At 41.7% G+C, this 24,961-nt stretch overlaps 2 protein-coding genes and 1 long non-coding RNA gene across 7 annotated transcripts; all 3 read left to right on the plus strand.

Moving 5' to 3' along the window:
• Positions 1-770: 770 nt before the first annotated feature.
• Positions 771-10,891, plus strand: taok1a (TAO kinase 1a). Of its 4 annotated transcripts, none has more exons than XM_034603994.1 (20): positions 771-1,325; positions 3,895-4,144; positions 4,875-4,946; positions 5,050-5,151; positions 5,245-5,290; positions 5,418-5,514; positions 5,617-5,730; positions 5,849-5,940; positions 6,058-6,151; positions 6,272-6,353; positions 6,476-6,643; positions 6,780-6,980; positions 7,084-7,212; positions 7,520-7,756; positions 7,860-7,988; positions 8,130-8,333; positions 8,466-8,705; positions 8,807-9,019; positions 9,154-9,336; positions 9,589-10,891. In XM_034603994.1, the coding sequence occupies exons 2-20, from the start codon at positions 4,013-4,015 to the stop codon at positions 10,117-10,119; spliced, it is 3,066 nt and encodes a 1,021-aa protein (XP_034459885.1). In that variant the 5' UTR covers positions 771-1,325; positions 3,895-4,012; the 3' UTR covers positions 10,120-10,891. The 4 variants fall into 4 exon arrangements, with proteins under 4 accessions (XP_034459885.1, XP_034459886.1, XP_034459887.1 ...); XM_034603995.1 differs by having other exon boundaries at positions 775-1,110; XM_034603996.1 differs by having other exon boundaries at positions 821-1,219.
• A 4,039-nt stretch (positions 10,892-14,930) lies between these two features.
• Positions 14,931-18,529, plus strand: LOC117772671. Its single transcript, XR_004615821.1, has 4 exons — positions 14,931-15,066; positions 16,390-16,526; positions 17,131-17,175; positions 17,285-18,529. It is a non-coding gene; the product is annotated as an uncharacterized LOC117772671 (long non-coding RNA).
• A 429-nt stretch (positions 18,530-18,958) lies between these two features.
• On the plus strand, positions 18,959-24,574 carry paf1 (PAF1 homolog, Paf1/RNA polymerase II complex component). Of its 2 annotated transcripts, none has more exons than XM_034604855.1 (14): positions 18,959-19,236; positions 19,892-19,924; positions 20,039-20,131; positions 20,689-20,810; positions 20,909-20,975; positions 21,060-21,161; positions 21,260-21,365; positions 22,223-22,291; positions 22,470-22,573; positions 22,666-22,782; positions 22,904-23,032; positions 23,274-23,379; positions 23,597-23,672; positions 23,803-24,574. In XM_034604855.1, the coding sequence occupies exons 1-14, from the start codon at positions 19,190-19,192 to the stop codon at positions 24,270-24,272; spliced, it is 1,641 nt and encodes a 546-aa protein (XP_034460746.1). In that variant the 5' UTR covers positions 18,959-19,189; the 3' UTR covers positions 24,273-24,574. The 2 variants fall into 2 exon arrangements, with proteins under 2 accessions (XP_034460746.1, XP_034460747.1); XM_034604856.1 differs by having other exon boundaries at positions 18,976-19,236; positions 19,895-19,924; positions 23,803-24,272.
• Positions 24,575-24,961: the final 387 nt, after the last annotated feature.

Below are 24,961 nucleotides of genomic sequence, written 5' to 3' on the forward strand. Positions count from 1 at the left end.
TTGCACCCGAGAACCTCGGAAAACTCTGTCATCTCAACTGCTGACAGGATGAGACTGGAGGTGGTAGAAGGAGAATGATCACCTGCATTTTCATTTTTTTTGCCAAACATAAGGTCTTCTTGAACAATATGTTGATCAACAAAAAAAGTCATTGCTAATGTTTATAGTATTAATAGCTAAATAAACAAATGACACGTGTTTTTGATGAAGCCTTGATCATCAAGCTTCGGGTGGCCTTTAATGATGCATTGAGAATCTGTCTTTAGAATCTTTGTGGCCTGTAATGTTCCTACTTTCCACGCTGTCAACTTTATGAGTCGATTAACTGATTCAGCAAATGTTATCATGATGGTCTTTACTGAGCCTCGACACAGTGACACGAGGTATTGCTCTTGTTCCTGGAAACACTGGAACAAAGGCCTTGATAATAAATTTGGATTTGTGAGCTGCTACAATTATATTTATATGCTGTTTGTGTCTTATTGTTCTTATATAGATATGAGCCTTTTGTGTTCGGGAATAAAGTTGAATTGAATTCCTACTTTACAAGCTTTTTTATGAAAAGTGTTTACAGGCAAGTATTTATCTCTTGAAAGGTAAAATGGTTTTATGTCACATATTCCATGATCAGTCAGGAATTTAAATAAAAAATAAACATTATGATAAGAGAAAACATGTGAATAAAAAGAACATTTATAAGAGCCCAGCATTGACTTTTCATATATAGTTTAAGTGTTATTTTAAATGTATAGTCCGGTGTCCCCGCCTCTGGATGTTGGGTCAGAGAGAGTTTACTGCCACAGTCAGGGCGGAACTGCTGTTCACAGAATGTGGAGGGAGGACGGACGGTGGAGCGGAGTTACAGCGAATCTAAACAACTAAGTTAACATGGCGGCGTGCTAGCTTCAACCTACCTTGTTTTACGACGACCCCGCGGAGCCTCTCTCGCCCTGTTTATGGGTGTTTCTGAGCGGTTTGAACTTCCCTCACATTCTCCCCCGACGTGTTTCCACGAAGGGAGGCGGCGGCGGCGGCGGAGCGCTCGGCAGCCATCTTTGGACCTGCCTGGGAGTGGGACTCGACTACTCTGGCTCCCCAGATACTTCAAGGGTGGGGATCTTTTTTTTTTTTTATTTTTTTTTTTTAAAGCTGTGATAATTAACGACTCTAGTGCGCTGTAGCCGACTGACAGCGTCCAAAAGCCCGCAAAGGATCCAGCGTGAGTCGGGGCGGGGATGAAACGGGAGGAAGACTCTCATAATCCCCGAACTGTCTTGAATTAACGACATTAACCGAGGCGCTGAAACCTGGCCTGTCAAGGGAGGGTGAGTTTCAGCTAACTGGCTAAGCTAACTTAGCAAACATCGCACAGGTTAGCCCGCTAATGTGACAGTTTCGGGGGGTAAAATGGCCCATGAGGTCGGTTTAACTCCCCACGATTCGCTCGGTTATCAACGTCCCCGGGTTGCGTGAGTGTTGCCCGGGTTGTTTCATCATATGACACGTAACTTAGCCTAGCTAGCGTCAACTTTTGCTGTGAGGCTAACACTTCCAGGGAACGTTGGGTCCAGTTGGGGCTTGTGTGCGCACGCTTCAGGGGGTTGTTGGGTCTTTCACGTTTCGGGGGTGGGGGGGGGGGACCCGTGTAAGTTTGACTCTGTTGTGTGACAGCAACTGGAGCAGCTGCTGGAAAGTGACAACTTTCCAGCAAATCCCCACTAAGAGCTCCGTGTAATCCCACTCGTGTGGTAACTCCAGCGAAGTGTTAGCCAGCCAACAGGTAAAGTGGGATGAGACGCAGCAGGTAAGGCTGGGCTGCAGCCCCACATATGACAGGGGTGGGTGGGTTTGCTCTCAGGCGAAACTCTGATCAGTTGATGGTGGTTTGGATTTGTCAGACTATTGTGTTAACATGTGTCTACCTGTCCTCGCGTTGGTTAGGCCCGATTTCCACTTTATTAATGTTCATAAACCTACTTTGGCTTGTTCTCTTTGGTTTTGAGCTTTTGACATGGGTGGTTAAATGATTAAGGAAACCCCGTTGGGTGTCACAGTGAGATCCAGTTTTTCAGGGAATGGCCGAACTGACCTACATCACTGATGGCTTTAAACGACAAGTCATCTGAATGATGTGGAAGTTTTAAACCTGTATTTGACTGTGTCCGAATCTGCATTGCACGACTGAGGGATTGTCACTGTTGTGAAGCGAAGAGACATATAATCATCAAATGCTCACCAGCGCCCAGTCCTACCTCCCCACAGCCAAGCGAACAGGAAATGCTGAGAAATGCGGAGCAATGAGGGCATACATTGGGAATTCCAGCCCTCCAGCTTTGTTGTCCTGTCTTGCTGCATTCTTCTTGTATGTGTGTGTGTGTGGGTGTGTGTGCTAGTTGGAACGCAAAGGGTGTTTTTTATGAAGGTATCAGTTGTCATCACTCACTTTTGTGCTCACGTGTCCACGGTCGAAAATGCCATCATGACATATGACAACAAAGCTCATTCAAGAGCGACAATGTAGTGCCGAACAATGGCAATAAAGAGGCACACAGTCCCACATGGTAATGAGGCTTTATTTCACAGCCGTGGCTGCATCTCTGTGGAATTGTGAGTTGTTCAGTGTTGTTGTGAGACAAAAGATGTCTGCTTCAACTGGGGGCTGTTTCTCCCAGGCTGGGAAAGAAGTCTTGTGACTCTAGCGTCAGCTCTGCATCTGTTTGCAGCAGATCATCTGAGCCGCATGTACTCAGTAAACTTTCCTCAGTGATCTTTTACAGTCTACATCTGTATTACAGCAGTGAAGTTGTGTAACAAACAATTTAAAAGGCAGCAAATGGTTAAAAAATCTCAGTCTGATGGTGAATTTGTTGACACAAGGTATATTTAGTAAATTTCTGTAAGTTTAAAGGGGGAAATAAAATAGCTTTCTTAATTTCTTAGTGGTATCTTGATGATGCAGATGATTTTGGCTTGTTTCATGTAGTGAACCGTAGAATATTTTTGTTAGTATTTTTTACATTCAAAGGAAAATATTTCGCAATGACTACTGTCATTGATTACTGTAAATTTGATTGAGTACCTAGTACATTAAGTTTTTACGGTGAATCTGCATTTAATTGAGATGTGGCTGTGGGTTTCTTCATTGGGAATTTGTTTGTTTTTTTGTTAATGGTGTGTGAGAGAGATATATTGGTGAACTGACTCTTGATCACTTAAAGGAAGGTTACATGGGTAATGTTTGGTATGTTTAAGAATCTGTGTTTACTAAGTACTTACAGGTTTAACAAGTAGTCTTGTCACTGGAATGCTTTCTTTCAGTGTAGGCATCCGTCTCACACTGAAGCAGTGTGTTGTTACCTTGGTTTCTTTGTTCGAGCTGGTTCTTTGTATCCTCAACACATCTATCTGTCCACATACCAGTCACTGAAGGTGTGAGGGGAGGTTGTTAGGACACAGGCCACTATTTTCCTCGCTGGAGTTGCTGTTACTATGGAAACAGGAGACTTATCTGTTGCTACTTATGGATTTCTAACTGCCCGTTCTCCACATTTGCACCTGACATCATGGTTCAGTCGGTGCTTTCGCCTTCTCTTGCTCTAGTTAATAGACTCTGTTGTTGCAGACAACAGAGTCACAGTCACAGACCTGTGTTTTTTTCAGAAAGAAGTTATACTTACATATTACATATAACATAAACTGTAACATGTTAAGGTAGAAAATATGATCATCTTGCTCCAAAACATCCAGAAACCACTTATGGAACACATTGTACTTGTATTAATAATAAAGCCATTACATTTTTATTGGGCACACATAAACACATTAGCTTATACCACTCTGCTGTTGCTGTATTTCTTTCACTGTACTCATTCTTGTTTACCCTTGTGCTTTTAGCTCTGAACACATATGAGACCACTGTCCTGCAGATGAGACATCGGTGGGGGCTTTCAAGTCGCTGTCGCAGACCCAGATAGTTGCTGGCGGCAGCGGCATTGCCCCCCAACTCCCCATTATGCCCAACAGCAGTCGGGCGGGGAGCCTGAAGGACCCCGACGTAGCTGAACTCTTCTACAAGGAGGACCCGGAAAAGCTCTTCACAGATCTGCGTGAGATCGGACATGGCAGCTTTGGTGCTGTATATTTTGTGAGTATTTCTCAATATAAGGTTCAAGCCTAACGCCATGTTCATTCTGACACCTGAACTGAAAATGCAGCCTTCTCACTCTTTCAGTGAGGCCAAGGGCTTTGGGGGCGAAAAAGTTATGCCTGGCTCAATTAATCAAATACATCTGAGCGTACGGTTATTGTGTTATGTGAATGTAAAATTCCATTGCTATATTTGCATCATTACTACGCATAATAAAATAAATTCCACCATTATTATCGTGCTGAAAATTAGGTGAATCTTTTTTTCCTCAGTATTCCAATTGGAGTAGACTAAACAAAAAACGGCCTCTTAGATCCTTTCAATTATTTCAAACTATTTCGAAATGATTCTCAAATTGTAGCTCTGTTGTAGTGACACTGTCTCAATGTGTCAGCTAGCAACTACAGTACAATCAGACTTAACAGTAAAAAATAAAAGTAAAAAGAAAAATTTGATATTTTACAATTCTGATGTTTTTTGGGGGGCGTGACTTGGCTTTTGTAATTGCTGTAATGTGAACGTTATGCCTCAGCAGTTAAAAGCATTGATATGATTGATATTATGTCAGTTAGCTTACTGAGACTTGTGCTGTAACAGCAACAGATTGTGTTGTCATGATGGTTTTGGCAATGAGATCATCATTATGGATTTAATGGATTTTGTATAAAATGAAGTTATAAAATGAAGGTTGCAATCCCACCTAATTGTAATGTTGCTCATTACTCAGGCACGAGATTCACGGACAAATGAGGTGGTGGCCATCAAGAAGATGTCCTATAGTGGAAAGCAGTCCACTGAGGTATGATATCTTTGACTTACCTATATCATGTTAATAGGTCATTGTTACTATGTTTACTATGTCGGTTGTTAATATATTGCTCTGCTTTTAACTGTTTTTCCAGAAATGGCAAGACATAATCAAGGAGGTGAAATTCCTGCAGAGCATACAACACCCAAACAGCATAGAGTACAAAGGATGTTACCTGCGAGAGCACACAGCCTGGGTAAGATTCACCATTGATGACGAACACACTGTTGTACATACTGCTAGGTAAAAGAAAATGCATTCACACAGACCCCTCTTTATTTCGTTGCAGCTGGTTATGGAGTACTGTCTAGGCTCTGCCTCAGATTTGTTGGAAGGTGAGTTGAAAATGTTTTAAACTTTTGATCTTTGCTGCATGACTTGAGAGGGTAGACTCCCTTTTCAATTTAAACCTTGTTGCCTCTCTCTGGATTTACATCACTGTCTGTGAATGTTCCCCTCCAGTTCACAAGAAACCTCTGCAAGAAGTTGAAATAGCTGCAATTACCCATGGTGCTCTTCAAGGGTTGGCTTATCTTCACTCCCATAACTTGATCCACCGGTGAGTGTCTCAAGTGTTTAGGAGCGTGCTTGGCATAAAGTGCCCTCAGGCCAACTGTCTAATGTTTGGAGCTTTAATATTTTCTTGTTCTGTGTTTGACAGAGATATCAAAGCAGGAAACATCTTGCTGACAGAGCCAGGGCAGGTTAAACTGGCAGATTTTGGTTCTGCCTCCATTGCCTGTCCTGCTAACTCCTTTGTGGGGACTCCATATTGGTACGCTACAAAATTATATAAGTATATTAAAGTTTCCTCTCAGAGCGTCTGAAAAGAGTTTTTGTTAAATTTCCATTTACTTATTTTGATTGTGCTGTGTGTGTGTTTGTTTTCTCAGGATGGCCCCAGAAGTCATTCTAGCTATGGACGAGGGTCAGTATGATGGAAAGGTGGACATTTGGTCTTTGGGAATAACCTGCATTGAATTAGGTACACAGCCAGTGAGAGTTTTGCTCCTTTAATCTGTTAATTATTGATACATGTTGTTCCTCATTGTCTCACAATTAAAAATGTTCTTCTTATCTGACTCCTCTGTGTAACCTGCAGCTGAGAGGAAACCTCCACTGTTCAACATGAATGCAATGAGTGCCTTATACCATATAGCACAGAATGAGAGCCCCATGCTGCTGTCTAGTGAATGGTGAGTTCAGAATTATTTTTTTATCAGCTTATTACTTGTTTCTTAAATCATTAAGACTGAATGCAACAAAGTATAGAAACAATTTTATAAATTTACCGAAATTTCATCTCTCAACTTTAGGACGGATTATTTCCGAAACTTTGTAGACTCTTGCCTTCAGAAATTTCCCCAGGATAGGCCCAACTCTGAGGAGCTGTTAAAGGTATGAATCAAAACATTTCTATGACAGGCATTCGGGTATGTTATGATTAATGGCTTACCCTTATAGACACAGTAGAATTCAGGATTTTAATGCAAGAGGTGTATTCTGTGTCCTTCCCCCAGCATGCATTTGTCCAGCGTGAACGACCAGAATCGGTTCTAATGGACCTGATAAATCGGACAAAGGATGCAGTGCGGGAGCTGGACAATCTGCAGTATCGCAAAATGAAGAAGCTCTTGTTCCAGGAAGCCCACAATGGCCCCACAACTGAGGCACAAGATGAAGAGGAGGTCTGTTACATGACTGTCTCTAACCTCTTTTTCTAACCTGCATCTCCAGTTTAGCGAGGCTGTCAGTGTTTAAACACATATTATCAGAGAGGCTTGTTGTAACCTTGTCACTGTCTGCTATGTGTGCTATTTTTAGGAGCCAGAACACAGTGTGGGCAGGACAGGTACAGTGAACAGCGTTGGGAGCAACCAATCAATCCCCAGTATGTCAATCAGTGCCAGTTCCCAGAGCAGCTCCGTCAACAGTCTAACAGATGCAGGCGATGACAAGAGTGAGGTTGACATGGAGGGAGACCACACAGTCATGTCCAACAGCTCTGTCATACACCTCAAACCGGTAAGAAGTTCAGGTCCTGGCCTGTTTAACCTGTTTATAATTGGTTATAGTAGTTGTTTGTTTTAATTGCTTGTTCCTCTTGTGCTTTTTGTGTCCCCTTCAGGAAGAAGAGACGTATAATCAAGAGTCTGAACCTAACACCCGGCCAACTGAGCAACAGTCGCCACCTGCACAAACTCCACGGCCAAAACGAAACCGCGAGCACTTTGCCACAATACGTACAGCCTCAGTGGTAAAAACACTTTTATCTGCAAGTTAAATAGGAAGATGGTTAAAGTAACTGCTTGATAACTGAAATAACTGCTCGCATACCCACTGGAAATTTCCAATGGGTTGTTGAAAGTGTTTTGACATATTGTCCTTGTAGTCATTGAAAGCTGTAAGGCTTGAAAGTAGTAATTAAATTATGTACAGAATGAAAAGTAATGCCGTAATCCTGCTTGAAGCTTTTATACATTTGGATAGACTTTTATGTTGTTCTCTCAAAAACACCCAACCAGCAATAATATAAATGAAATTCTTTGTCTTATCTATGCCAGCTCACTCGCCAGATTAAAGAGCACGAGCAGGATTCTGAGTTAAGGGAGCAGATATTGGGCTACAAGCGCATGAGACGGCAGCACCAGAAGCAGCTGATGGCTCTGGAAAACAAGCTGAAGGCTGAGATGGATGAGCACAGACTCCGACTGGACAAGGAGCTGGAGAATCAGAGGAATAGCTTTGCCCAGGAGATGGAGAAACTCGTCAAGAAGCACCAGGCATCGATGGAGAAAGATGTATTTGTTCAGCTCATTTATGTGTTCACTAAAATTTGTCATTTGCTGTGGGTCATACTAGGCAATAGATCAAGTTGACTGAATATATGTATTTCTCAAACAGGCAAAAACCGTTAGCAATGATGAAAAGAAGTTCCAACAGCATATCCAGAGTCAGCAGAAGAAAGAACTGAACAGCTTCCTTGAATCCCAAAAACGGGAGTACAAACTTCGCAAGGAGCAACTCAAAGAGGTAGAGAAACCATTTGCATTGTTGCTTTATATAGTGCCCTGTGTAAGCATGCCTTGCAGCTAACTTACTGATAGCAAATAAACACTAATCAGTTCTTTGAAGACAGTTCTATCAGTGACCTGTGCTCTTTCTTCCCTTTAGGAGCTGAATGAAAACCAGTCAACACCCAAAAAAGAAAAACAGGAGTGGCTGTCCAAGCAGAAAGAAAACTTCCAACACTTCCAAGCAGAGGAGGAGGCCAATCTACAGCGCAGACAGAGGCAGTACCTTGAACTGGAGTGCCGCCGGTTCAAACGGAGGATCTTGATTGCTCGCCACAATGTTGAACAGGACTTAGTACGAGAGGTCAGTTCTCCGTCCTACATTGTGCTGCTGAATTTCAAATTTCACAAAAATAGTTCATCAACAAATTAAAATTTGCCCCTCCTTATCTATTTGTTGTTTCCTTTTTGTCTTTGCATTTGCTAAAATACTAAGGAACTAAACAAGCGTCAGACCCAGAAGGACTTGGAACATGCCATGCTTCTCCGCCACCACGAGTCCATGCAAGAGCTGGAGTTCCGCCAGCTCAACAACATCCAAAAGACGAGGGCTGAGCTGATCCGCCTGCAGCACCAGACCGAACTCCACAATCAGCAGGAGTACAACAAGAGAAGGGAGAGGGAACTTCGACGCAAACATGTCATGGAGGTTCGCCAGCAACCCAAGAGCCTTAAGGTACGAATAAGCTTGAGCATGTTCATAAACATTGACATTAAACAGACACGCAAATTTCACTTAAAAAAAACTTAATTTTGTAATTTTTCTCTACAACATAGTCCAAAGAGCTACAGATCAAGAAGCTGTTTCAGGACACCTGTAAGATCCAGACCAGACAGTACAAAGCACTAAGGAACCATCTGTTGGAGAACACGCCAAAGTCCGAGCACAAGGCCGTCCTTAAACGGCTAAAGCAGGAGCAGCACCGCAAACTCGCCATCTTGGCTGAGCAGTATGACCACTCCATCAATGAGATGCTCTCAAATCAGGCGGTTAGTCTTGCTTTGCCAGGAATGTGGAATCTTAATATTGTGTACATTTTGCTACCTTTTTAGAGGATGTTTCCAAATCATTAGTGGTTGAATTCTATTCCCTGGACCCTTATGTTAAGTGTCTCTGTCTTCAGCTCCGTCTGGATGAGACTCAGGAGGCTCAGTGCCAAGCCCTTCGAATGCAGCTACAGCAGGAGCTGGAGCTTCTCAACGCCTACCAGAGCAAAATCAAGATGCAGACAGATGCCCAGCATGAACGCGAGAGGAAGGACCTGGAGCAGAGAGTGTCAATCAGGAGGGCCCTGCTGGAACAGAAGGTTGCTTTCTATTCATTATTCTCATCTGGTGATTTACACCTGTCTGACTCAATAGTTGTATGAAGGATTTAAGTTTAAAATGTTTTGAAAACCAACTACACCCTCACAGCTTTAGGTTATTCCGGAGAAAATACAGAGGAACCTCAGTGTCCAGTGCATGTCTGAAAGTAGTTCTACTGTGACCAGTCAAAATGTCTGCTGTGAAAAGACCTCTATGGATGCTGTTGTCAACAACATTTTTGTTTTCCATAGATTGAGGAGGAGATGCTGTCCTTGCAGAATGAACGCTTGGAGCGAATCCGGAGCTTGCTGGAACGTCAAGCCCGAGAAATTGAGGCTTTTGACTCAGAGAGTATGCGCCTGGGCTTCAGCAACATGGTGCTATCAAACATCTCCCCTGAGGCCCTCAGCAACAGCTTTCCTGGGGCTTCAGGCAGCTGGAGTCATCATCATCAGTACAACCAATCTGGGAGCTCTCAAGGGCCACACTGGGGCAGTGGCAGTTCAGGCGCAGGGTCAAGCCACCAAGGCAGCCTTCACCACTATCACTCCAGTCCAGGAGGGGCATCTATGCAGCAGGGCTGGGGGCAGGGAGGTGGGAGTCCATCACCGTGGGGCCACCCGTCAGCAGGAGGCCTGGTGTCCCGCAGCAGTGGAGGTGTACAGAACAGCCCCCAAGCAATGGGGAGGACACCCTCAGGGGGGCGCAGTGAGCAGGCAATGAGCAGGAGTACCAGTGTCACGTCTCAAATATCTAACGGGTCACACCTCTCCTACACATAGATCCCCCGTCAGCAGTGGAGTCAGCATTGAGTGTGGAGACGGTAGAATCCAACAAACGCAGCAGGGTATTGGCTGAGCTCCGCTGCTCTGTCTCTCTCTGTGACACCCCTCCATTTCTCCCATGTACAGATGTGGATGTGTGATTAAATAAATGTTGCTCAGGTCAAAAGGGCTGGAAAAGGCACAGCCCGTCCACACGGCAGTTTATCGGCACACATACAGATCCTTAAATTCTATGTTATATAAGCAGTTTGAGTGTCAACACATAATACTCCCATTTTGTTTTTATTTACAGCTCTCTCCTATGGAATTTATGGAATATGTGTTGTGCTATTAACAGCCATTGCTCTCATTTTGCACATGAAACACTGTTAAAAAGTCTTTGACATGTGTTAACTATGTCCTTAGAAATGTGGTATCAAACATTCACAGTTTTGTTTAGTACCTCCCTCCTCGAATTACCCAATTCATATTAATTTATACACTGGCCGATCCTCTGATGCTGGTTAGAACTGCAGCAAACATCGCTCTGTGTTTTTTGGTGTTGCTGTTGTGATACGAGCCTGCTGTAATGGTCATTGTGATAAATTAGACGACTCCGTTTTATATCCTAGTTTTTTAAATTCTGATCATAAGCCAAAATGAGACTTAACAAATTTAAAGCCACAAAAACTAATCTTAACTGTAAACCAGGCTTATGGTACACTATTAAAGTGCCTTTTTAAACCATTGATTTAAATTAGTCCCAGATGTTTATAGTTTAATACTTTCATCAACCATTTGTGATCAGTCAGTGCCAGTGTTTTTTTTTTTTTTAGTTCGTTCTGTTTTAACACAAGTGATTTTAAGTCCAGAGGTCCCAGATAGATTTGCCAGGTTCTTGTGTTCCCTGTGGATGCAGTGGAGTTGGTTTAAGCCTTATACATTTTTGAGAAACTTATCCGTGCATATCAGTAACTGTAATGTAGGTGTAACTTGTACACCCCTGCATTACAGAGAATGTGGTTGTACATGTTGAGTAATTGTGTGGTGGGGGGTAAAAAAAGACTAATTTGCCTTCACAACAATCCTAATATTGACCTGTTGATTTTTTTTTTTTTTAGTGCCTTTTTAAAACTGCTGCCTTTTTCAAAGCACTTTATACAGCTAAATATATGTAAAGTTAACGTTCAACTTCTTTTCGCCAAGCACCTGGTGGGTGTGTGTTTTGTTGGTACGTACGCTGTTAAGTTAAGGAGTCGAGCTAACCTGTGCTGTGAGTTTTTTTTTTTTTAGGGGCAATTTTCCATATATGGACAAAAGCCCAGTGTATGATACCAGACAGTGCAGTATGAGTGACAACATTTTTTTCCCGTTCTGCGGCTTTTACTGTGTTTTGAATGTGTTTGCGTGTAAGCTGTTGTTGGTTATCTCCTCTGTGAATAGAGGATGGGAGGATGCTTCTAAGAAATGTTTTGGCTCCAGTTTCCATTAAACAAACTGAACTGAGTTAACTGAAGAGTTCATTATGTGCAGGCAGGAAGCGTAAGGAATTGTCATGACCATGACAGCAGGCTTGGAACTACAAAGAAACTACAACACTGTTAAAAACAATGTTGGGGCTTATTTAAGTAACACTAAAAATGTTACGGGTCCTATGTTATTGATGCCACACCATTCTCAGCAGAGCCCAGGAACAAGGGTGATTGAATAATGCACACACTCGCATGATGTTATTGTTGTGTATTCGTGTAGAAGTAAAATCGGGTCAACACACACGCTGGAAAAACGGCCATGTACCAAATAAATGTGGCAAAAGCACTTGGGTATTCCTTTGATAGCTGTAACTGTTCCTATTTGAATAAACTCCTTTCTCTCTGGTTGATGAACTATCACTGGCTCAGTCAGGTGCCCCTCGAACCTTTCAACAGTCTCCCCGTTCAAGTGAGGTTTTTCCATTTCCATACAGAAAAGGCCTTTAAGGATACTTATCCATAGATAATAAGGATATGTGCTCCCCCCCCCCACCCCGAATCACAAAGCTGGAAGTAAATGTTCATATGTGTATATTTTATCAAAGAAAACATTTAAAGACTAAACTCACATTTTAAGAAAATAATTTGTAAAACTAACTATTTAACTGACAGAACATGGGGATATTAGCAAACCTTTCACTCTCAAAGTTCGAGTGGTGTTGAATTGTCTGGATATATGCTCATTGGAAGATATTCTTGGTCTTGTGTACAGAATCAAAATGCCTCATATGCATGTATTTGCTGTCATCTCCTCTAAATGCCACTTATTTAGTCACCGGCCGTCTCGGAGCATTAGAGTTTGTTCTCTAAACCCCCCCCACTCTGCAAACATTTGACCAATTTGTCCCCATTCCACTCTGATTCAGAGCCATTATTTCCGAGGCAGGCTCTTTCTGAATGTCATACTGTGATATATTCCTATCACGTTTAAGGACACAAAAATGCTGGGGTCTCTTTATTAAATCGGTGGGATTTCAGTTTACCGTGTGTATATATCCTACCTAGAAAATATGCATTATATCATCTTGTATATGGTTTGGTCCCAAAATCCATAATTTTTATTCTTGAATGCCAAGTGACTTGTTCCGGCTACCGTAACACAGCAGGTTTAATTCATCATTTCTTTTCTGATTTATTGATATTTGATAAAAGGGTAATGTGCTTATCATTATTGGAATCTTACCTTAAGTCAAAAGCCAAGGCTAAGACGTTCAATGTCAGGCCCAACAAACCTCCCACACATGCCAACCTTAAGTTTTTATGCACAAGTTTTGTTCACTTTTGTCAGTGTTGTGTGTGTGTGTGATGGAGTCTGGATATTGTTGTCAATCATCGTCAGTCATAAGACCCTCTCCACCAACCTGGATTTTATTTGTTTTTTTAACTTTTTTATTTTACTTAAACTTTGATGTCAAATTTTGTCCTACTGACTGTAAGCATATGGGATACTGAATGAGAATCAGCAACTGAACATGGCGATCCTTTCTATGGTCAAACACTGTGCCATACCCGAGTTGCCAAGCCCAGATACCACTGCATTGTCTCATCTCCATGGTCGTACCTAGCATTGGGCGGAAGGCATGAAACGTATGAAACATGACAACAAGCAAGTTGGTTCACGTCTCATGCCCAAAGTAAAAAAAAAAGGCTTGAACAGATGATGTGGTGACAGGCGAATAATGAAAAGAGATTGCATTTCTTTGAAGGTGTCAGTATTCTTCTTTGGCACATTACCACTACAACTCATAACCTGTATTAAAATGTATAGATGGTGGAACTTGTTGAATGTCGGAGAGATTATGAAGATGTTACATAAGAGATGGTAAAGTACTAAAAGTGGATTTAAATTGTGTAAAAAGATTCACAAAGCAGAATAAGAATAGGATCAAATTTACTATTATGTTTGTATATTTACTATTGTTTTGGCAGAGGGATATTGAACAGAAATCAGCTGTAATAAAGTAATTTTAGTATAAATTGCCTTGTGTCTGTGTGTGTGTTTTGCACCTCATTTGCTAGTGTCTCCTACACAATAAAGTGTTAACGCTTAGAGCCGTTTTCAGACGTCACCTCTGGAGAATGTCCACACAACTGGGCTTGAGTTTTCCAGCAGTTTGCATCTCAAACATGAACAACGCAGCAGGAGATTCTCACCTCAAATCTTCGGGATGTTTGGGTGAGGCAGGATGTAGCTGTGGAGCTTTGCTGTAAATCCTCTGGAGGATCTGCTGCTTTCTCACATGCTGCAGAAGGTCCCAATGCTCCCAATCGGACATTAGTGTTCTCACATAAGCCGCCTTCAGATGTGTCCTGCGGAGGAACTCAGAAGAATTGGGCCCCGGACTTTCTCTGCAGTTCACACATGCACAACGCGGCAGCACAACAGCAACAAATACTTTGCTTGATTCAGTTGAGAGGTGGAACCGCAGGAAGAGGCAGGAGGTAACGTTTTCATTACACCGTGGAGCTCACGTGTTTTGCTGTGCCGGCTCCAATCCCCACAAACTGTCTTGACGTCTTTATTGGTGTCTTCTACGTATACGACTCCACTTTTCCATTTTTGCATCTGTCACGTGTTGGAATCAGAATCAATGTTTATTGCCAGGCAGGTTTACTCATACAAGGAATTTGCTGTGTTGTGTTTGTACAAGTATAAATATATAAACAATGTTTAAAAACAAATACATATATAAAAAGACAACTACGCACAGGAAGATCCACAATGATTAATGTGTCACCTCAACCATTGTAACATTTATATTTTCACTTTCAGGTTTATCGGGAAGCAAAATAACAAAAGATGAGTTCATTCCATTGTTCTTTCATTTCTTAAACTCCATTTGAAGAACTTGCACTGAGATGATATTTTCATCCCACTGCCGTTCTATGCAACCACAGTTGTTGCTGTCTGCAGCTATATTTGTGTTTTAACCATCAGATTGCAGTGAATCTGTTGCTGGCAGTTATCAGATATGTTGGTGCATGTGTGATAATGCACTCTTAACAAGGAGCTTATTGTTTTGGTGGTGGAGTCATGAACAAGTCTGGACCTAGAGCAAAGATGATCGTGAAGAGTTTATTTCTGGTTCAAGGATTTTATATTCTTTACACCAAGAACCCTCACCTAAAGTAAATCAAATGGGGATCGGGCACAAAGTACCAGCGCCATTGACCCTGGTGAGAAAGTCTGAGAGCAGCTTTACTTTTATATTTGCGTTCTCAGATTAAAGATCCTCTGGAGCAGAATGAGTGTGTGGCCGCAGAGGAGACGTGTCCGGGCCTCTGAGGGGCCGCGGACCAGAGCTTTTCACCCCCAGGTCCCAGAAGCGGAAACACACGCAACGTGACTTGTGATGATCTTTGTAAACAAAGTGGATGTTTGGCTTTAGGCAGCGTGGAGCCGGAATGTCGTCTCGATAATCTTTTGACTTGAGTGAGTAAAGAAGGAATCGACCTTTTATTTAACGGTGCTCGCCTCTGTACTGACAACCTTAAGCATGTGGTTATAGATGAAACGTTAACAACTGGAGTTAGCACCAGTGTTTTCATCCGCTCCAAACGCGTCGTTTCAAACTTTGAAATCGTTACTTTAGCGATGCGTTGATTAAATGTTTAAATGTGAACAACAATAATGTTAAAAACAACACGTAATGATTTTGCCTACAAACTAACACACAAGAGGATTCAGCACAAACGGCTGTTAGCTAGCTAGCTGGTTAGCACTGGTACTTGGATGTCGACTTTAACTAGAGAGCTAAGTTATCACCGGATTATTTTACCTTCCATACAACAGCGTCGGTGATAAAAGACAAGTTACGTGTTGTTGATGCATTAAACGTCGACATTTAGCCGGAAAGGCTCGACACTGATTTGCTAACTTTCCTTAAACAGCTAAATTAAAACACAAAAGTGGATGTTAGCAAAGTTTTTCAAACATCAGGTTTAAATTACAAGTGACGTGTTGGAGCATTTAACATCGTGTGCTCCTGTACAAAACATAACTATTTACACGTTTAAATCTTTACACGAGCATCATAAGAACATGAGTTATGATGTGTTGAATCTGCCTCTGTAGCTCTTTTACATTTACCCCAGTCTGAGGCCTTTCTGGCTTCTCATTGGTTAATTCAGTCACGTGAGAGTGAGAAGCAGGAAGTGTGTGTTGTTGATGTGATATAGGAGATATTAACAATGCTAATATTATATGTTGATAGACTCTATAATAATAATAATATTAACAATAACTTACATTTGTATAGCGCCTTTTCCATAGACGCTTCACATATTTGAGGAAGAAGGACATATCTAAGGTGACATAGACAAAGACAAGGACAGATAGCATCAGACCAGGTCATATGTAAAGTGATGTTATTATTTATGATTTTTCCTTTCTGTGTACATGTGTCGATAAGTTGTTCAAAGCACAATTATGTAGGAATCATCCAAACATTTTCGGTTCATTATGTAACTGCGGTGGGACAGATTTGACCGTCACAATGGAAAACACTGAAAAAGAAAGTTATTTAAGTTTATTCAAAGCAGTCATATTTTGGTCATAGACCCAGGTGTTAGCTGAACATTAAAAAAACATGATATGCAACATTTCTCAAACGGCTTTAATTCTACCAGATGCATGAAAGAGATTGTATGAATATGATGGCAATGCCTCTGCTAGTGGACACATTTATATCCTCTCCTCGGCCAACCAATATAAGTTTCTACTGTGTGTGTGTGTGTGTGTGTGTTGTCCTCACAGAGCTCCAGGATGTTGTGTGAAGTCCTGCTGTCGTCCCTATGGTTCCTGTTTGTTATCTTCTGGGTGGAGACAATAAGCGTGTGGCTGTTTCTGTCCATGTTCTACCAGGACCGGGGTTTTTACCACTGGGGAGATGGGTACGATTTGTGTTTTTATGGCTGTGGAAAACTAATTGATATTTATAGTAATTCTCACACTTGTTTGTATCTTTAGTGTTATTTTTCTTAGACTACTTCTAGTGTTTCTACAGCTTTATTCCATTTAATTAGGTGACTACAGTATTTCTTCTGTCACTCAAACTCGATTGAAACGTCTCATTCATGTTGCTGACAATGTGTCCTGTAATTAACATGCCTGACTGTTTCACATGAATGCAACTGTAGCTGGATTGGAAAACCCAGGGTTGGAGATAACCGACCCAGCTGACAATCTGCTTTGTGACTCAAGTTAGACTGGATTACCATCGTTAGAGGCAAAGACAGCCTGTGATCTACACGCTTTTCCCCCACCAATAACTTACCTCAGCTGACAGAGAATAATGAGAAGCATGGAAAGGCCACACATCCTCTATTTCCTTGATAAGGCCCAAAATTAGACCTTAAGGGTCCTCAAGTCCTGTCATGCATCGAAGGATGGAAAAACACTTAAAACCTAATGGGCATTGTCCATTACGGAATCAGTGTTGAGTTCATGGGTTAGTGAGCATAATTTTTTAATGGAACCCTTCTTTTAATGTTGCAGGGTTTTTGCAGATGATCCTGGACAGCTGATATACATGTTAAGCAGGTATGAACATTTCCTCTGACCTGAATAACTGTGTTCATAATATTTTATTTTGAAATCTTGAGCTGTGTGTGCCTGCAGGTCTAATGTCTTTTCTCTCTCCAAAAAGTAGACACCCGGATGCAGACAGAGACTGAGTCAGGAAAAGATCAAGATGTCAACTGGAAGACACATAATGGAGGGGGTGCTGCCGTTATGTGACAGGGGAACATATCACACTGCTTTGCACAGCCCTTGTTAACATAAGTAAATGTTGGCCCACTTAAAAAAAAAAAAAAAAGGTGGTGAAGTGCAGCATGACTCAAGGCACAACTACGTACAGGAAGATCCGCAATGATTAATGTTTCACCTCCACCAATTGTAGCATTTTCACTTTCAGGTTTTTCGAGAAGCAAAATAATGTCGAAGAAAATGCAATACAAAGCTCATTAGGTTGTTCTTTCATTTCATAAACTCCATTTGAAGACTTATACTGAGATGATATTTTGATCACACTACCGTTCTATGCAACCACAGTTGTATCTGTGTGCAAGCTATATTTACATTACATTTCATTTAGCTGACGCTTTTATCCAAAGCGACTTACAATACTTTGTGTTTTAACTATCAGATTGCAGTGAATCTGTTGAGATTGAGGCGTATGAATGTTGCTGGCAGTTATCAGATATTTAGGTGCATGTGTGATGATGCACGCTTAACAAGGAGCTTATTGTTTTGGTGGTGGAGTCATGTACTTGGGTTTTTCATGTAAGTCAGGACCTAGAGCAAAGATTATTGTGAAGAGTTTGTTTATTGTTCAAGGATTTTTATAATTTTTACACCAAGAACACTCACCTTAAGTTAATCAAACGGCATCAGGAGGATCATTATTTGAACTTGAAGTTTCATTATTAACAGTTGCAATATTTCTATTTAAAATTTTCCAGAGCTTTCAGAGACATCTGGTCTTTTATTGGTGGATGGATTTTGCTCTGTTGTCATGTGTCTGTCTTCTACACTGAGCTCAGGTGATAACTGAACCATCTCCACGGCAAGTGCAAAAGCTCCATGTGCTAATGAATATAAGGAGATAGGACTGAGAGCCGTGGACGTGAATCTGATCCAAGGAATTTTATGTCAGAGGAGCAAACTAGATTTGTGTATATGTGGAAAATAATAGTGGGGATGAGGGTGTAACCCCCATATGAATCATTTAATGGAAATAATTTGTCAATGCCATATCCATTTAATGAAATACAAGTATTTTTTTAAATACTTATAAATATGTATCGCTTTGCAAGCCTGAAATATTGTCTGTCTTATCTTTTTTTCTATTCCATCTTGTCCTCTGTTCATTAAAGCGTTTGCTTAAAAAAAATAAAAAAAACAGCTGATAGTTTTGATCTCTTATTGTAACTGAGACAAAAAATGTAAGTATTTTTAAATGCATGCTTTTGGTGAATACACTACACAGTTAGGAATTATGAATGGACTCTGGATTTCTCAGAAACAGTAAAACATCTCCTCATCCAGTGCAAGAAAGGAGGGAACTATTCAGATAAATGGAAACAACTGGAGGAGCATTTCTACTCTGTGCAATCTGCCAAACCTGCATGGCTGGACCAGAATGAAGGAAACCGACTGTCTGCACAGCATTGCACAATATAAACACACATGAATAATCATAAAGAGCACTGTTAACAAACAGTAGGGGGCAGCAACACGCCATTGCAGCGTCTCGTCAGCCAAATCCAAGAAGAAGAAGAAGAAGAAGAATATATACACAATAACTCTTCACATGCCGGACCAGCAGGTGGCGCTCACCAAACACCAGATCCGCGTTAAGAGCTGTGAGTCTTCCTGTTCTTCCAGGACTGAATTAAGATGCATTGTGATCGAGGGGGGATTTAGCAGCGGAGTTTAGTTTTACTCGGATCAGGTGATTTGTTTACGATCAGGCGTGTTTGTGTTGATTATTTGCGCAAACAGAGGAATTTTGTTTTCAGTTGCGGAGCACTTTGTTATTGAAAAAAATAAAATGGCTCCAACGATTCAAACACAAGCTCAACGAGAAGACGGACACAGGTAAGTTTCACTAACTAATTAACTAACTGTCCTAATCTGCGGTTCACAATCCATATAAACACTAAAGCTAAACCAGCCTTGAGTCTGCAGCGTGTGTTTGTTTGCGCGCAATGTTAGCTAACGCTGCTAGTTAGCGAGATAAACAAGCACGCGCAACGTCAAGTTAACCTAAGCTAACCCGTTAGCCAACAATCACATTGTTTATCTTCAGAGAACGAGTTACTGCCATTGTACTGTTTCACATTGGATTCAAATAAAATGGCTGACTTAAAGTTAGTGGTAGGTTTTGTTAGTTTAAGCTAGCCACGGTTAGCCAGCCCGAGTGCTAACAGCAATGTCTGTAAACTGACGGAGCGAACATCTGGGATGAAACGTAAACAGAAGACAAGACGGTGTATTTCCCTGATACGTAAAGATAACGTGAACGCACCCAATATGTCTATGGCAGCAATATAATAACACACTCAGTGATCATATTAATAGGTACAGCATCACAACCTTATATCATTTAATGCAACAAGTCTGCCATCACTTTGAGCTTTCTTACACGAGCGCACCACAGAATAAACACCTGGATACAACAGATCAACAAGATCTCAATCAAGCAGTAGAGTGTTGGTTGCAGGTTTCACATGTGGCTGTTTTTCTCTTTCAGCAGGCCGTCCTCACACAGAACTGTCCCAGAGAGGTGAGTGGATTTGACACTGTTTTGTTTTTGCCGTCACGTGCAGTAACCTGTCTCTTTAGTGAGGCGTGTGCGAACGACCGGCTAACCCCAACTTTCCTTCTGTGCCCGCGACAGGTCGGGAGTCGTCTGTCGAGTGAAGTACTGCAACAGCTTGCCCGACATCCCTTTTGATCCCAAGTTCATCACATATCCGTTTGATCAGCACAGGTAAATACAGTCAATCGTCCGTCCCTACGTTCACCAAGGAAACATTTGGGGGAGGAATTAAACATTTAGGCCGTGTCCAGACCTCGAATTAACATCTTTCCTGTGAGATTTGATCACAAGTGGTTATCTCTATATGCAAATAAACATGTAAATTATTCCTGTGTATAATGGTCAAATGATGCTGAGTATAGATGTGTTTGTGTATCAGCATGAGAGATTGAATAGGGGAGAGAGTCAGGAGGGGCTGAGTGAATCCATGCAAAGCAGCCAGCAGTAATGTAATGTTAAAACATATCTTTGTGTAGTGGTCAGTGTTCAAAAAGCAACACAAGGGCACTGAGAAGAGTAAAAGTCCTTTGGAGTCATTGTCAAACTGTAGTGGGTCAGAGACATCAGCTGAGTAGGGGGGGGGGGCACATTCGCGTGTGGTGTGACTGATCGGATCTCAAGATGTATTCACTTGTGGTAGGATCACTCAGGACAGATGTAAACACTAGGTCTGAATGAGGTCTTAAATACCCAGACACATGCCTCCATTTGTCTGTTTGCTGTGGCAGGTTCGTACAGTATAAAGCCACTTCTCTAGAGAAGCAACACAAGCACGAGCTCCTGACTGAGCCAGACCTTGGCGTCACCATTGATCTCATCAACCCAGACACATACCGCATTGACCCCAACAGTAAGTCTTCAGTTGTGATCACAAACCTAATTTCTTACGGCAAGACTATCTTTTTCAAATGTGTGTGTATAGACTGAACCAATCTTTTGAATTGATAGTATTGTTGGATCCCGCTGATGAAAAACTCTTGGAAGAGGACATCCAGGCTCCCTCCAGTTCGAAGAGGTAAGTCTACGTAATTGCCACCTTGACAATATTGTAAATTCATGTGGAGACTTTTGGATAAATTTAGTTTTTTCTCTCTCAAAGGTCCCAGCAGCACGCCAAAGTGGTCCCGTGGATGAGAAAGACAGAATATATTTCTACAGAGTTTAACAGATATGGTGTTTCCAATGAGAAAGTGGAAGTCAAGTAAGTTATTTATTGCTTTTTAACTTAGAACCATTTGCACAGTAGAAAGATGACCAGTATGATTCGGTGTATTTAATCTGGATATGTGTTGTGTTTAGGATCGGTGTGTCTGTCAAACAACAGTTTACAGAAGAAGAGATCTACAAGGACAGAGACAGCCAGATTTCTGCCATTGAGAAGACGTTTGAGGATGCATCGAAATCTGTAAGTGAAGATTTTCTGAGGTTGGCTGAATCCTTTTTAAATCCTGTATATCTCAAGCAACATTAAGAGTAAAATGGACATTTCAAACTGGGTGTTGAAAGTTTGCAACTCCCGGGATTGAGGAACAATATCTGCAAAATGCAAATATTGGGATGAATAAGACGTCTTCCTCAAAAGCTTTTGCTGTGGAGCTGCTGTGTACAGTAGAAAACTGTTTGTAATGTTTACCTGTCAGATACAAATCGGCACATTATCCAAAGTGGTCAACATGTATGGGTAGGTAATGTGGTGGCAGTTTCTGTTTAATAATGATACTCTATTGTATAATAATACACACATAACATTGTCTCTCGGAAAGTTCAAATAAAACACCTGCAGGTGGGCTCACCCCACACAGCTACCTAGTGTAACATGTATAGAATGAGCACAGAGCACAGGAGAATCACTTCACTTATACAATCAGAAGCCCCTCCCTGCGAGGAGCAAATGGTATTCTTCAGCCTCTTGATGTCTGACCAGGTTGGGCAGAGTTCCTGTCTCAGATCTCCGTCCCAGACCCCTGGTGTGACCTCTATCTTCATTTACAACATCAAAAGACCCCAGTCCTGTATACAATGCAGAGTTCCCCTCACCCATCTCTATCAGACACACTAAGTAACACCCCTGCAGTGAAGCATTTGCTAAGACACACATGTGGGGGCCATAAACACTTATAGTCCCCTCTGCAACTTTTGTAAGTCACAGAAACACATTTGTTATCTACTTCTTCTAAATACATATCTGTTCTTCTATTAAACATTACACAAATGCAAAATCTGCCATTACAGTAATTAAAAGGCTATGTTTTTTCTCCCCAGATTGCGCAGCACTACAGTAAACCCAGAGTCACTCCTGTGGAGGTACTACCTGTGTTCCCTGACTTCAAGGTGAGCTAGCTTCTTAACACACAGTTTATCCACATTTAGAGTCTGTGTGGATGCTTTCAAATTGAATACCATATGCACTGTGGCAGGGGATGTGTTGTGAGGGGAAAATGTATCAAACTGGCACTTCACTGGGCACCCTTATGAGCTTCATTAATATTGCTTTTGTTTCTCTCCTCAGATGTGGATCAATCCATGTGCTCAGGTCATCTTTGACTCTGATCCTGCACCTAAAGACATGACGGCACCAGCAGGAGTGGAAATGATGTCTCAGGCCATGATCAGGTGCCTACAGATTATCCTCTGTGTGGACGTGTGTTTCGACAGAGCAATTATTTCTGAAATAATAATGCACATTTCTTGTCTCTTGAATACAGAGGAATGATGGATGAGGAAGGAAATCAATTTGTGGCTTACTTCCTGCCCAATGAGGACACACTTCGCAAGCGCAAGAGAGATTGTGATGAGGGCGTGGATTACTCGCCTGAGGATCTGTAAGTAGAGATGTTGCATCAGGAAAAAATCCTGGATCTTTTTTTATGCATTTCAAAATAATCTTGTGAATTTGCCTTCTTTAACCTCTCTGCAAAATGTATGTGATTTTCTGTGTTTCAGATATGATTACAAGATTGCCAGGGAGTACAACTGGAATGTCAAGAACAAAGCCAGCAAGGGTTATGAGGAGAACTACTTCTTTATCTTCAGAGATGGAGATGGTGTTTACTACAATGAGCTTGAGACAAGGTAAATCATTGATCGGAGAAGAGAGTTTTTGTGGCACCTCAACAAGGTGAAAGGGAAATATTTTTTTTGTAGTAATAAATGCAACTGGTGTGTTTGGATCAAACAAGTGCACGTAGAAGTGTCTGTTCCTGATGACAAACCGTAACACACAAAACAAACCGCACTATCCCTAATGATTTATGGAGCTTTCAAGGGAAGCTGTTTGGCCTGGTTGTCTGACAGCCTGTCTTCTCTCCTGCAGGGTGCGTCTGAGCAAGAGAAGAGCAAAGGCTGGATCACAGTCCACCACAAACGCTGTGCTGGTTTGTAAGCACAGAGACATGAACGAGAAAGAGCTTGAGGCTCAGGTGAGTGTGCTCGTCGTTTTCCTCTTCATTTTATCCACATTACACTTTCTCATTATAATTATATTTTAAATTCATATTTAATGATGCTTTACAGTAAAACTCAGCATAAAAACGTGATCAATTATTTGATATGTAGCTTTAACGCCTATGGGGTTTAATTTTGCATTGATCCTTGTTGTTTTGTGATGACCGATGATCCCCTTATTATGATTCTCAGGATGCACGTAAAGCTCAGCTGGAGAACCATGAGCCAGAAGATGAAGAAGACATGGACAAAGACATGCAGGACTCTGGTCAGTTTTCTTTTATGCGCTCTCTGACTTCATATTTACTGTATTGTCTACCTACTCTACTATGGTTGTCATTGTTCCTGCTAAATCACTCACCATCTGTGCTGTGTTGTGTTTGCATTGTTTTCTCCAGGTGATGATAAAGACAAGGGCAGCGGCAGTGAAGCAGAGAACTCTGGTAGTGAATCTGAGAGGGAGGAGGAAGAGCCGGAACCGAGCAGAGGAGTAGTAATAGAAGAAGACAAAGAACCAGAAGAGGAAGAGGTCAAAGAGAAGAGAAAGAGGAAACCTAGTGGCAGTGGAAGTGAAAGCGGCGAGGAGAGGACCAGAGAGCTGCGAGACGAGGAAGAGATCTTCGGCAGTGACGATGAAAGCGAGGAAAACGACGACAACGACGACAACGAGCCTAAGACCTCAGCCAGGAGCAGCGGGGAAGAGGGCAGCGGAAGTGAGGACGAAGGAGGGAACAGGGGTGGCAGCAGGAGTCGCAGTGCGTCTCCAGCACACAGCGACCGCAGCAGTGACCATTCAGAGACCCGGGCTCAGAGCGGAAGTGGAAGTGAGAGAGGCTCAGACTCCAGTGATGCCAGTGACAGTGAATAAGGCCTATTCTGTCTGTTCTGTATATTCAGCAACAAACACTTATGATCACAACTCCTCGATGAAATTTGTGAGCAAGATGCACATTGGCTTTGGACCGGAGACATCTCTGTTCACTCCAATTTTTAGATTTATCTCAAGCACCATTAGGTATATGTGTACCATTCCTGTGTTTTTCTCTCTGTCAAATCGTGTGAAAATTTCTTTATTCTCTCAGATTTCTCAATGTCATAATGCGTTACAACTTGAAACTGAAAATAAATTGCAGGTGTCATTTTGTAAGAAAAGGTTGTTGTTTTTCTTTTACAACACTGCATTCAAATGGCAAATCTATTCAGGGATTATTTTATTCCAGGAAGTAAATCACTGTTTGTTCTTCATTTTTGAAAGGTATAAAATATAATTTGTTTAGCTGATGTTCAGTTCAGACTTCGGTTGGAAGAGCCAATCCCAGCTGATGTTGGACGAGAGGTTGGGAAATGTATTTTCATCGAAAACGACTCATTTGGTCCCACAGCCATTCTCCAGTGAAGTCATCATGGTTTCTTGTTTCAAATATCTTCGAGTATAGCAGAGAATGTCCCAATCAGAGATAACATCAAAAGTATGAATGACTTGCAAAATAGGTGTGGATATTAACTTTTGTCTCTTTGACTCTACAAATCTTGTAGTACTTGTCATTTTAATGTGAT

The sequence above is a fragment of the Hippoglossus hippoglossus genome, chromosome 13 (genome assembly GCF_009819705.1).
Source record: "Hippoglossus hippoglossus isolate fHipHip1 chromosome 13, fHipHip1.pri, whole genome shotgun sequence".
Classification (NCBI taxonomy): domain Eukaryota; kingdom Metazoa; phylum Chordata; class Actinopteri; order Pleuronectiformes; family Pleuronectidae; genus Hippoglossus; species Hippoglossus hippoglossus.

Coding starts and splice junctions, on each gene's coding strand:
- taok1a (XM_034603994.1), top strand. CDS start 4,013: ATGCCCAACAGCAGTCGGGCGGGGAGCCTGAAGGACCCCGACGTAGCT. Junction 6,152..6,271: donor ATGCTGCTGTCTAGTGAATG/GTGAGTTCAGAA, acceptor TCTCAACTTTAG/GACGGATTATTTCCGAAACT. Junction 7,757..7,859: donor AGGCATCGATGGAGAAAGAT/GTATTTGTTCAG, acceptor TTTCTCAAACAG/GCAAAAACCGTTAGCAATGA.
- paf1 (XM_034604855.1), top strand. CDS start 19,190: ATGGCTCCAACGATTCAAACACAAGCTCAACGAGAAGACGGACACAG. Junction 20,976..21,059: donor GCTCCCTCCAGTTCGAAGAG/GTAAGTCTACGT, acceptor TCTCTCTCAAAG/GTCCCAGCAGCACGCCAAAG. Junction 21,162..21,259: donor AATGAGAAAGTGGAAGTCAA/GTAAGTTATTTA, acceptor TGTTGTGTTTAG/GATCGGTGTGTCTGTCAAAC.